Here is a 13,163-nt window from a genome sequence, read left to right as displayed (position 1 = left end):
GCCCAATTTTATAACCAAAATTATTTCAAGTCAGGAGGGAAGGCAGGAATCACTCTGGTACTGTGAACTCAATTATATTCTACTTTTTAAAAAAGCAAATCGAGTATTTGTATAACAACTTGTGTGACCTCCAGAGCTGACATCTTAATTACATTTCATAAAATTTGTATATTTGAAAATACAGTTTCTTCTTCTGGAGCACCTTTCTCTTTTATTTTATGTATTCGTTTGTTTTTAATCTTCACCCAAGGGTATGTTTTACTGATTTCAGAGAGGGGAGAAGGGAGAGAGCGAGGAAAAAGAAACATTGATGTGAGAGAGAGAGAAATTCATCTGTTGTACCCTGACCAGGAACCGAGTGCTCCAACCAACTGAACCACGCCGGCCAAGGCAGCATCTTGCCTTTTAAATTGCTTTGGTAGATGCCTCTGACAAAAGAGAAAACAAAGAGGCAATAAGAATTTTTTTAAAAAAATTAAACCATCTGACTTATCACAACACATTACATTCAGTAATGAAGCCTAGACCTCAGGCTAATACTTATGATGCCTAATGAGACAGAATCTAATAGAACAAATACAGATGCTTTCCTTTATTGATCAGTCATTTCTTGATTAGAGTTCATTTGCATTAAGCACATAAGGACACTTACTATTTACTATTCTCCACATTGCTATGGAAATTCAAACTACACAAGAGTTAGGAAATCTTTGAACTAGTTACTGTTGCTAGGAAACCACTTTCTAGGTGCCTGCACATGCCTCTCATCTCTCCTGTCTCCGGCTGCGCCTGGCTTTAAGACAATCTTACAGCTCAATGTCAGAGGGGGGAAATAACAGGACTGTGATACAAAATAAACTACATTAAGCCCTTTCCCTAAATGGAAGGGGAAAAAGCAAAGTGCTTAAGTGGATAATTTTGTTGTGTCAGTCTTTGGGGATCCTGTGGCTGTGGTGTAGGGAGCATCGGCAGCAGGGCCAACCTCCTGTTGCTCCTCCCTCAGCACTGGCAGGAGGTCCAGGCTGCACAAGGTGAGGCCCCAGTCTTTATCCAAACCCATGAAGCAACTTGTAGCAAATGCTTAAAATAAACATGAACAGATCTTCCTTCTTTCTCTCGTTCTCCCACTTGCCTCTACCTTTTTTTTTTTTTCTTTTTCCAAAATTCCCATTTGGCCTTTTATTTCCCCACAGATAAATAAAATAATTTACAAACACATGGCAAGTGAATTATAAAACAGATGAGCATCCTTGCCTGTCTTATTTAAAATTAATATTCTCCCCAAATAAAACATTTTTTTAAAGTAAATGAAGCCAATAGTGGTGAAATAACTAGATAGCAATTTCAAAAGAGGTCCTATTGCACCTTAGCCGGTTTGGCTCAGTGGATAGAGCGTCAGCCTGCGGACTGAAGGGTCCCAGGTTCGATTCCGGTCAAGGGCACATGCCCAGGTTGCGGGTTGCAGCTCGATACCCAGTGGGGGGCGTGCAGGAGGCAGCCAATCAATGATTCTCTCTCATCATTGATGTTTCTCTCTCTCTCTCCCTCTTCCTTCCTCTCTGAAATCAATAAAAATATGTTTAAGAAAAAAACTGTAGTTCAGATGGAGAAACTGTGCAGGAATGTCCAAGCTTGCCTATTTATTTACATAGGGATGACTCTGCAAGGGAGCGTTTATCCTTTAATGAGGGGTGGGCAGGGCTTTCGGTGGGACTCGGAAGATTAGGGCATAGTTGATAGGAGACTTCAAAATGTAATGGGTCCTGGGGGGATTTGAGAGGGGGATGTTGTTGGAGGATTAAGAAAGTGGAAGTTTCAACTAGAGGAAGATGAAGAGTGGTTATTGGACATATGGTTTCCATAGAATGGAGTTTATGGTGAGTAGTAGAGAGTTGATTCTTTTCTGGGACTACCTGGGCCACCTGAAGGCATAAAGCAGGAGATATATATGATCCTGGACACAGAGTGATTTTTTTTAAGTGGCTCTGCCTGCAGCACTAAGAGAAAGACAATACTGATGACATTTGAGTATTGATTAAGTGATGTTTTAGAGCTTTCGTGTTTGGGGTGTTTAGTTGCCATGGTGAGAGGCCACTGTGAGTGATGTCATGAAGAAAGTTCAATAGATTCTAAAGAGTGAGAGGTGGGAGGGTTATGGTCTTCATCCTAACATTTTTAACTTTCTCAGAAGAAAGTTGTGTATGGACAAGGATTTAAAGGGAATGGACTGGGTTGCTAGGAGCTGTTTTTTTTTTTTGTTTTGTTTTTTTCCAGGCTGAACTGAAGGGTCAAAAAGAAATACTAATTTAAAGATTTTGTTTTATTTTTTAATAAAATAGGGTGTGCATCTGGAAATGGGAGAATGGCTAAAGTTACCACAATAAAGCTAGATTTTATCAGAACAATGTAGGGAGCACAAAGACTGCCATTAATTAGGAACACAGACATGACATACACAAGACTGCTATGCTTATGCTCCTGTTTACTTTCCCAAGAAATCACCAAGCTCCCTTCGTGCAGTAGTCATCCCATGTCTTAGGCAGGGGAAAATAAATTCTTCCTCTCCTTCCAGTCTGGGTTTTCCTGCTTTGAGCATGTGGCAACTGTATCATGAAAATTTGGATCAGTCTTAATCTGCACGTTTGGTTTCTCTAAATCTGTACAGAGATTTAGGAGCTCAACACGAGCATATAATCAGATGAGTAAAGGGGCATCAGTGAACAAACTGAGACACGGAGTTCATGGCAGAGATGGGCAGACTCGGGCAGGTCTGCCAGGCCGCATCCCACCGTGGCTTGCTCTGAGTACCTGGCCATAGGGAGAGGCAAATCCCACCTCCCTTTCCTTTCAGACCCCTAGGTCCTGCCTTGCAACATTATTAAACTAATGGCAGGAAGTTGCATATGTCCGGAATAAAGGTTTAAAATAAATGTAAGAAATAAGAGGTTATCAGTTAAGTGTTTATTTTTTGCTCGAAGTGAATGGCATGAGGCTACAATGAGACATCATCTGTGAAGGCAGGGGAAGTAGTGTCTGGCGGGTAACATCTCTTTTCCTCTTTCCTCACTTGCATGCTAGCCAAATGTTGTTATATCTTTCAGATCATGCATATGAAATGCCACCTTGACCCCCAAAACTGATACAAAAAGAGCTACAATTTTGAGATTAAGTGAAAGATCCTCTAGGTGTTAAAGGATTCTAATATTTCTATTAGACTGAAATTTGGGACTGAAGTCCATATTGTTCCCTCAATCTATAGCTAATGGATCTATAGCAATCTACGTGAAATTTAATGTGATGACAAAAAACCAAGTCATTGATTCAAATATGATTCCAGAGAAACAATAGTGGACATTAGATCCAGGGGAGGGGAATTACACAACACGTAAGAAACTCTGTTTCCCTCCATTAGCAATCTCAAATTATTTCAAGAACGTAACTTTCTTTCTTTCCTTGGCTTAAAATGATCCTCAAAATAACTGGAGGCAAAACTGTCTTGTTAAAAGGTGAAGATTTGGGGTCTGAGCTACTCCGTGCTAAATATGGAACCATTTCCAACCGTGCAGCACTTTCGTGTGATGTTTCTCTAAACGGCGAGGCTGCCAAGCAGCACTCCATGCTCTTCCCACCACCTCTAAATCTGGCACCGGCTGTCACAGTGACACTGCCAAGCTGCCTCAGAGTGAGGGCCACCGAGAAGCCCTGGGCTTGCTGCTGCGGAGCTGAACGGAATAGCTCACCCCATGGGGGAGAGAGGAGCGAGACACGCCCTGCAAACCTCTTTGACTCCTGTCTCATCCAGGAATCCATCTCCTATACAGGGGTTGACAGCTTTTTGGGGAATTTTTAGCAGCTGGAAGTAGGATAACTTGGGTGGTGCTCAGGTTGGATACTTGCACAAGACAACTTTGATAGCTTACTCTTTTCACCTCACCTTATTTTTGAGGGTGTTTTAGGCCTCTGTTTTGTTTTCATTTCACAACATCAGTTCCTTAAATTCCCCTAAATATTTTAAGGCTATTTACATATTTGTTCTTTACTACTCCCCTGAGACTTTTTAATCCTCTGGCTGGCAACTAAGGTGAAAGACCTAAGTGCAGAGTTTCATAAAGGGGGGAAATTTTGAACTCTAGATTTTAACTGTGCCATAATTTATGTTAAATAATTCTTCTAGACAAGTCTATTTAAAAATTGTATTTACTAGTCTAAGTTTAAAAAGCAATGCTATTGCAAGAACTCTGAGTTATGAGTTTAAAATCTAAAAATAAATTTTAAAAGTTACCTGAAAAAGTGACTTGCTTTCCACAGATACTTGCAGCTTAAATAATAAATATTTGAATCTTCTAATGATTATTTTTCTTTAATCTTAATCACAATGCAAGGAAGACATCAAGACTATTATTGTCCAGCATTGTAAATATGAGTCTTGGTCCTGAAGATTTTAATTTTAGGATGGGAAAGTCAGATCTAGACATGTCTTTGCTTATTTGTTTTCTGTGCTTTCTCGTCTGAAAAAAAGGTTCTAGTAGACTTGCTTTTTAAAAACTTTCAGTTGTTCTCCATTAGTACAACTCACATTGACTCACCAAAGATGTCCCTCTGTTTACCTGACAGGAAAGTCAATTAATTATCAAAATGCTCCCAAATAGCTGCAGATGCACTTTCCAGGTGTTGTCATGCCTGAAACACCCTTTCTGTGGTGAGGAAATAGCAGTGTGAAACCTAGTCTAATCATTCTTCCCTGACAGTGTTGGACAAATATTTAAGGCCAATTCATCTAGATTACCTGAATGTAGTTTTAAGATTTTAAAAATATATCAAATGGAGTATTTGGTATAAGTGGAATTTTTTCCTACAAATATTTCTGAATTAGAAATAACAGAGACACTAAAAATGCCAGAAAAACTAACACTTAAATGTTGGCATTTATATGACCACTAGAAGCCTGGTGCATGAAATATGTGCACTCGGGGGGGTAGGGGGGCTGGTCCCTCAGCCCAGCCTGCACCCTCTCGCAGTCCGGGAGCCCTTGGGGGATGTCCGGCTGATGGCTTAGGCCTGCTCCCCGTGGGTAGCAGGTCTAAGCCATCAGTCAGACATCCTTAGCGCTACCGCAGAGGCGGGAGAGGCTCCCACCACCACCACTGCACTCTCCAGCTGTGAGCCCGGCTCAGGGCTTCTGGCTGAGCAGCGCTCCCCCTGTGAGAGTGCACTGGCCATCAGGGGGCAGCTCCTGCATTGAGCATCTGCTGCCTGGTGGTCAGTTCACATCATAGCGACCGGTAGTTCTGCTGTTTGGTCGATTTGCATATTAGCCTTTTATTATATAGGATTAAAATGACCTTGAATTTACTAGAGGGTTTTTATGCTTTTCTGTTTTAGATTTCTTCTGAATAACATTGACTGATTCATGGAGTTGACATCATTCCCCCATGTAGAAATGCCCTTAATCCATTATCATATTTGGGAGTTTGGGATTTTTAGGAACTGATTTTGTGTTTGTGTGTATTATGAAAAAGAATTGGATTTTTTTAAATTTTATATTTACTTCAAGCTATCAGATAGTTGATTTTAGAGAGAAACTTATAGAAGTTGCTTTTGCATATTTCATTGTGAGACAAAAATATCCTGACAGCTACACTCTGAAGGTCTGAAAATAAGAGTGGTTAGTGAGCCCCAGTTAAAGTAATGTTTGGTATTACCAAGTACCACCTGGTATTACCAAGTGCTACCTTTATATTTTACTAGAGGCCTAGTACACAAAATTCGTGTACTGGGCGGGGTCCCTCAGCCTAGCCTGTGCCCTCTCACAGTCCGGGATCCTTCAGGGGATGTCTGACTGACGGCTTAGCACTGCACAGAGGTGGGAGAGGCTCCCGCCACCGCCGCTGCGCCAGCTGTGAGCCCGGCTTCTGGCTGAGCAGTGCTCCTCCTGTGGGAGTGCACTGACCACCAGGGGGCAGCTCCTGCGTTGAGCATCTGCCCCCTGGTGGTCAGTGCACGTCACAGCGACCTGTCATTCCACCGTTTGATTGATTTGCATATTAGCCTTTTATTATATAGGAGGACATATGCAAGTATTCAGAAATAGATTTGAAAAAAAATCTTCATGTGGCAGCTCTTAAAAGGCAACATTTTCTTCCTTTATATATTTGCTTTAACAGTGTCTCAGGGCACAAACAAAAAATTAGCAGGGACCTATTTTTTGACATTGGTTCTTAATATTTTTTTCTAAAAACATATATACTTCCTTAGTGGTTTCCCTAATGCCAATTTCTGCATAAGAGAAACAGTGATCATCGGGTAAACACTAGACTCATTACCAATTTTTGATTTTAATATGTCTCATATTAGGCAACCGCCCCCAAGAAACCCCAGATTTAGAAACATTAGAATCAAAGATCGGAAAGAGGTCGGAGAGCACTGAGTCCATACCCCACTTCCTTAATACACCCTATCGTGGTCTCATCGCGGAAGTCTGAGGTGGAAGTCTGAGGTGGAGAAATACAAGTGGACGAAGGTCTCATGATGACCTGGTTATCCAATACTCTATGCTGGTGACTAAACTCCATATCACTTTTCAAATCTTGCAGTTTAGGAAAGAGACTGCCAGTGACTTATGATACAGGTGAGAGGAGCTGAAAACAGCAGGCTCCAATCTTTCCTGCCCAACACATACACTATGAACATCTCGCAACACAACAGTGGCAGGATATTTTATATCAGCACTTTTCACAAGTGAAGATCATTATGTGTTTTACCTTGGCAGTCTCTACAGTGGTGCTCTAGCAAAATAGGGAACATGCCACTGCATCCATGCTTTGTTTTTGAATACAATAAAACAGGTTACAATAAACTAGAGGAATGTCAATAATTAATGTGAAACCAGGAAAACAAAATATTAGTAAAATGACTGCCATTGACTGGGATGAGAAGCTACTTGTGATAATGTCTATCAACAGCTTGTTAGGAGCCTAATGAGCCACAGGCAGTGGAAAGGTCACGCTGATGCGGAGGCATCATGTGATCGGAATAACTATGGGTACCGTGTTTCTTATTCATCTATTCATGTGTTTAATGAAAGGTATGTTCTTCAAATTTCCTTGTGATATGTTTGTTCTTTACTCAGAATCCAATTGTGAATGGATATTATGGAAGTTTGGCTTCACCAAATGCGCCCCCCCCCCCCCCCCCGCCCTCTAAAGATAACCAGAAATAGATCTGTTTTTGTTATCTCTCTGTCTTACTGTGTTTTATTTTTCAATCAGGGCATATAATATTTGAAGGGAGACAAGAAATAGTCTCACCAATAGGATCCCTTACATGAGACATAAAAGGAAAATCCCAAATCAATTTGTCAAAAGATCACTGAGTAATCTCATTTTTCACAATGTTTAGAGATATTATAAAGATTATGCCATACCAAATAGTAAATCCCCCTTGAAAACCACACATATTGTTTGTAACAGTGGAAATAAATCTGCCCTCGGGTGAGAATTACTGGTGTTGAGCCAGACACAGCCATTTTGATAGCTGAGAAGTTCCCAACACTTCCCTCTAAAGATTATTGCAAGTGGTAAATTTCCTTGGCAGAAAGCAAAGTTGAGGTACATCACTATTTGTATTAGGAATTAAACAAATTGGGTGTCATATAAAAACAATGATAACTGCTTTCTCAGTTGATTGCCAATGTAAAAATTATCTGGTCATTTCTGAGAGAGAAGAAAATTAATGTCTGTCATTTTCCCCCCACAGGTTCAGGATGCATTTAGATGCCGATTGAGAAACTGTCAGGATCCAATCAATGCTGATTCTTCAAGTTCTTTTCCTAATGGGCATGCACAAATCATGGTGAGCTTTTATTTTCCCTCTGATTGTTGATTGATTCATGATTTCTAGGAAGTAAAAAAATACTCTTATTAGTAAAATAGCATCAACGTCACATTTTGAGTGACTTTGGCTTTAGTTCATTATCAGATGTGGAAGTCTGGATAGCTTGGGAGTCCAGCATCCGTTACTGACCAAGTGGTGTATTGAGTGTGAGGCTTCTATGAAACACCAGAGAGTATTTTCATCCTTGCACAGAATTAGGGATAACAATTTGTCCAAAGGATCATCTTTGTTTCAGGTCAGAACTATGGTCCTGCACTTCTAGTCTTAAAGTTGTGGCTCTCAGCCTTGGTTGCACATTAGAATCCATTGGAATCCATACTCCAGACTAATGAGATCAGAATCTCTGGGTTTGGACCCAGATGCTGGTGGTTCCAATGTGCAGCCTCATATGAGAACTACTTCCCTAAACAAAGGGTAGCCATGCTTCCAGTAACAGTCAGTTACTGGACATGAGCTCTGACTGTTGTTGGGATTAAGGGTACTTTAGGCATAACCACTTTAGAAATGAGATAACTTTTAAACTATGTCATTAAAATCAAAAATTATTTTACAATATATATTTTTACAATATATAAATTACCTTTACTGGGGCAACATTGATTAATAGCATTATAGAAGTTTCAAGTGTACAACGTTATAATACAGCATGTATATTTCATTGTGTGTTCATCATCCAAAATCTAGTCTTCTTCCATCACCATATACTTGTTCCCCTCTGTGTCCTCTCCTCACTCCCCATTCCCCTCTGGTAACCACCAGAATGTTGTCTGTATCTATGAGCTTGTTGCTTTTTTGTTTTATATCCCACATATGAATGAAATCATATAGTTCTTATATTTGATTTATTAACCTTTTTTATTAGGCAACATAAAAATAGTAAAAAATATACTAGTAACATTTAAGTAAAGCTTGAGAAGGAATAATTAATTCCTTATTAAAAATAAAATACTAATATCTTGAATTTAAAATATTGGATAAGATGGTCTAATTTATTTTTACCATTACAAAAATGAACTACATTATCCTATCTAATAAAGAAGGAATATGCAATTGACCATCACACCCTCACAAAGATGGTGGTGCCCACAGCCAATAAGGAGGGAATATGCTAATTTACCTGCCACGCCCTCAAAGATGGCGGCACCCACAGCCACAAGATGGCACCCAGTCCCCTCAGCCCCTTATCCACCCAGGGCTGGCCCAAGGTGCAGGCAAGCCTTGGATGTCAGCTGCCAAGCCGCCTAGGGCCAGCCTGAGGGACGACCAAACGACTGAACAAGCAGGCTGCGTGGGGTGACCAGGCTGGCGGGGGGGGGGGGGGGGTCAGTTGGGGACTACCAGGCTGGTAGGGGGGTGTAGTTGTGGCAATCAGGCGGGCAGGGGGAGCAGTTGGGAGTGATTAGGCTGGCAGGGGGGGCAGTGAGGGGTGACTAGGCTAGCTGGGTGGGGGGCAGTTGGGGGAGACCTGGCTGGCAGCAGGGGCAGTTAGGGGCAACCAGGCTGGCAGGGGGGCATTTAGGGGTGATTACAAGCCAGTGGTCCAGGATTGTGAGAGGGATGTCCGACTGCAGGTCTAGGTTCCCACATTCAACTTCCCACAGCTGGCCAACCTCCTGCGGTCCCTTCCCCCAGCCAGCCTGCACCCATGGCCCTGATCGGGACTGGGCCAGATGACCCCAATCAGCCCAGATTGCCGGCCAGGCTGAGGGACCCCACCCATGCATGAATTCATGCACCGGGCCTCTAGCCTATCTATGTAAAAGCCTAAGTGACCATAATGACCAAATGACCAGTCAACCAGTCGCTATGACGTGCACTGACCACCAGTGGGCAGATGCTCAACACAGGAGCTGCCCCCTGGTGGTCAGTGCACTCCCACAGCAACCTCCTGGGCTGGCCAACCTCCTGCAGTCCCTCCCCCCAAGGGACCTTACCTGTGCACAAATTCGTGCACCGGGCCTCTAGTTTAAAATAAAAGTTTGGGGAAAATATGAGGATGGAAGTATCCTCTAGCATCTTGTAGGCCAGATTAGTATTGCTTCCTCTTCAATTTTAATTCCTAAGCCTAAAAGCCTTTTGCCACATTTCAGTGAAAATGGATTAGAAGAGACTGATTTGACTATTAAGGGTTTGACAGAGCTGTGCTATAAGATACAACACTTCAAACAATATATACAAAGTGAATGCTCAAAACATACAAATAACAAAGACATTCATTAAAGTGTATTCATAATAGTGCATATTTTAATCTTTTATTATAGTTTAAGGAATTGCCTTACAATTCTATCCTTGAAGATGACAATGGGTATTGTATTGCTTTCTCAAAATTGTATGGCATGTTTCCATTGATTTTATTGAACATTTGGTCTCTAGGAAATACTCTTGAAAACAATTTGATTATTCCTTGAGAAAATTCCTTTGTACTAAACAATAACCTGGTACTGCCTAGTCAGATATCTGTACACTTCAGATAATCTGATTAGTAGAAGTTATTTGAGGTCTTTATTAAATGATGATTCTATGCCTCATTATTTTTTGTTACAGACAGACTTTGAAAAGGATGTAGACATTGCTTGTCGGTCAGGTAAGAATATTTGGATTTTGAAACTAATCATTAGAGATATTAAATCATTTTCATGGATTTTTTATTTTGAAGAAAATGCTGTGATTTGTGTATCACATTTGTGTGGTGAATAGAAGAGAATATTCAGAGTTCTACTCATAAATAAAGTCCTTCAAATAGAAATATTGTATTGTAATAGCACAATGGGGGTGGGGAGGGAATGAGAGAAACTAGAAATAGTTAATTGGGAGCACCGTGACAGCAGAAAAGCATTGACTTGAAGATGTAAGCCCTCCCATTCCATTACTGGTTGTCAGGCCAATCTAGTCTCTCTATGTCTATTTCATCACCTATGGAATGTGGGTGTTTGTTGTAAGGATGAAATGACCCCGTGTGTATGTGTATCATAGCAATTGTTGTTCTATTTCTGGAGGGAACAAGAGAAACCATGCAGCACACCCTGCCCTGGTACTGGTGTCTCATTGACGCTGTCTGTGATGGTTGTCTCTGCCTGTGGCTAAACTCTCACCAAGAGTAGATGACTCAAGGGTAGTAAAGGAATCCACATTTTACTTTTTGGATGACTCCAGTTGTTGAAATGTTCCTTTGTATTGGGAAAAAATTTATACCTGACTTTACCTTTTATTCATTAGCTTTATTGTTGCCTCTAGAACAAGAGTGGATAGCTACTTCATCAAAATATCCCAATATTTGAGAGCAAATATCATTTAGCCCAATCTAAGTCATTTTTCTCCAGGCTAAACAAACCATGGTTCCATATCCCTTCCTCAGAGCATCTTCCCAGGCAGGCATGGTGTGCCTGGTAACCCCCAATTTGTTAATTTTAAATTATGGTGCCCAAGTATATACATATGTATCCAGAATTTATCACAGGTGGCTCTTTACTAATGCTATCTACATTTGCATCTGATTACATAGCAGCTGGTACTATATTAGTATCACCTAGTTGTCATCTAAAATGCCCAAAACTCTTTCTAGTGGCTGTCAGAGTGTTCCGAGTCTAAGGTTACGTAAAAAATCTGTCCTTTGCATTTATCTCTATTTGCTATCATCTCACCAGTTTCAGATTAGCATTCTATTCATTTGAAATTGTTTGGCCATTTAGAATACCTTCTAAATCTTCATCTAAACTGTCAATAAAGGAAATGAGACCAAGTGTAGAACCCTGCTATGTTCAGTAAGGCACCTCCCACCCACCACATGCAGACTACATCTAAGTGTAGTTTTCAGATTCAGCTTATAACTTTCAACCATCTATGCAGAGTCTGAGATCACAGAGTTGTCATAATCACAAGAATATGAGAGATTAGTCTCACTCCTGAGTATCGTCATAGCAAATCACAGAATAACTGTTATTATTCGGTAACCCATAGTGGACCTGTGTGGGCTATCAGGAATCACGCTATTCTGTTTAATATCTAACAAAATATTCCTAAGACACAGTAGTTGATTTCTAAAATTTACCATTTCCCTCTGGAAAATTGATAAAACATTTTCCCTTGCTTCATCCATTTTCCATAATGTTTCAAAGATCACTAGCCATGGTGCCAGGTTTCACATCTGTGTTCCAAGGTGGAGGAGTATGGTTTGTCTGGATCTGGAAGCCTGAATTTATTTAATTCCTATTTACCTATCTTCAATTTAGTTTCCTTTGTACTTCTTTTGGTGTATTCTTTACAGCCCTCCTTGTTAGAGAAGCAAAATAGGAGCAGTTTTGTATTCCTTTACCAGCTATTAACATTAAACCAGTGGTTGTCAAAGTGTGGTCCCCAGACGAAAAGTGTTAATGTTACCTGGGAACTTGTTAGAAATGGAAACTTTCAAGCCCTACCCTAGACTTACTGTGTGAAGTAATCAGTGTTTTTACTTGCCAGCCAGGTAATTCTGATGCATTCAAACTAACATAGACAACCACTATTTTAACCCAAGCTTTGATCTCATTTCTTAAGTATTCATTTGTTCTCTTTTGTTATATTACCTGTTGTTTTTTTCCCCAGAATTCACTGCATTCTGAGGTTTAGTATTCCCAATACCATTATTTTATTTGAAAAGATTGTTTTGAATGTTTCCATTTTCTGCCTGTGCCCATTTTATATAAGCTCATCAGGAATTTGCCTTTGAGTTTTTCTGTCCATGTTGAGGTATATTTGGTTTTAAAGTCTCAATGCATAGACTCTGAATAATCTTCCTCTAAGTTTAATTGAAATTCACTTTCCCAAAGGGTGGATTATATATCTGATTGTGTAAGATATTCAGGCGTGTTTTGGTTTGTTTGCCTTTTACACCTTGAATAATTTAAAAAGTCCATCACTTCAAAATCATGTTTGTAGGTGGTGTGGATTTTTTATGTTGTATAATCAAATTTTGGATATCCATTTTAAGCAATTCTAAGAGGCTGACATTTATTTTATATAGAGTAGACACTACCTTATGAGAAGAGTTGTCTTTCCCCAAATATGTAAGATACATACATTTTCAATAAAGATGGCTATGCCATTTAATAAAAATGTTCTGACTATAACTATAAATCATATTAGTTATATAAAACTAAATAAATGGATCTTATACAAATGCACATTATAAAATCAATATTCAGTACTAAGATTTCCTTTATAATATATTCATAAAAGTATAGCATTTGTATGTTCTTAATGCAACATAGGTTCTTATAATTAGCCTTTAAATT

General features: G+C 40.0%; 1 protein-coding gene across 1 annotated transcript in view; it reads left to right on the top strand.

The window, feature by feature from the left end:
- ADGRB3 (adhesion G protein-coupled receptor B3) overlaps positions 1-13,163 on the top strand; it is a gene marked incomplete at its 5' end in the record, with an annotated part of 705,309 nt that overhangs the window by 664,359 nt on the left and 27,787 nt on the right. Inside the window, 2 exons of the mRNA XM_079781368.1 lie at positions 7,756-7,851; positions 10,438-10,477. Of these exons, the coding sequence (XP_079637494.1) occupies positions 7,756-7,851; positions 10,438-10,477 (136 nt within the window). The remainder of the gene's footprint in view (positions 1-7,755; positions 7,852-10,437; positions 10,478-13,163) is intronic.

This window comes from Cnephaeus nilssonii (genome assembly GCF_951640355.1).
Source record: "Cnephaeus nilssonii genome assembly, chromosome: 9".
NCBI lineage: Eukaryota > Metazoa > Chordata > Mammalia > Chiroptera > Vespertilionidae > Cnephaeus > Cnephaeus nilssonii.
Note: the sequence above shows the minus strand (reverse complement) of the source record. Positions and strands in the feature narration are given on the sequence as shown.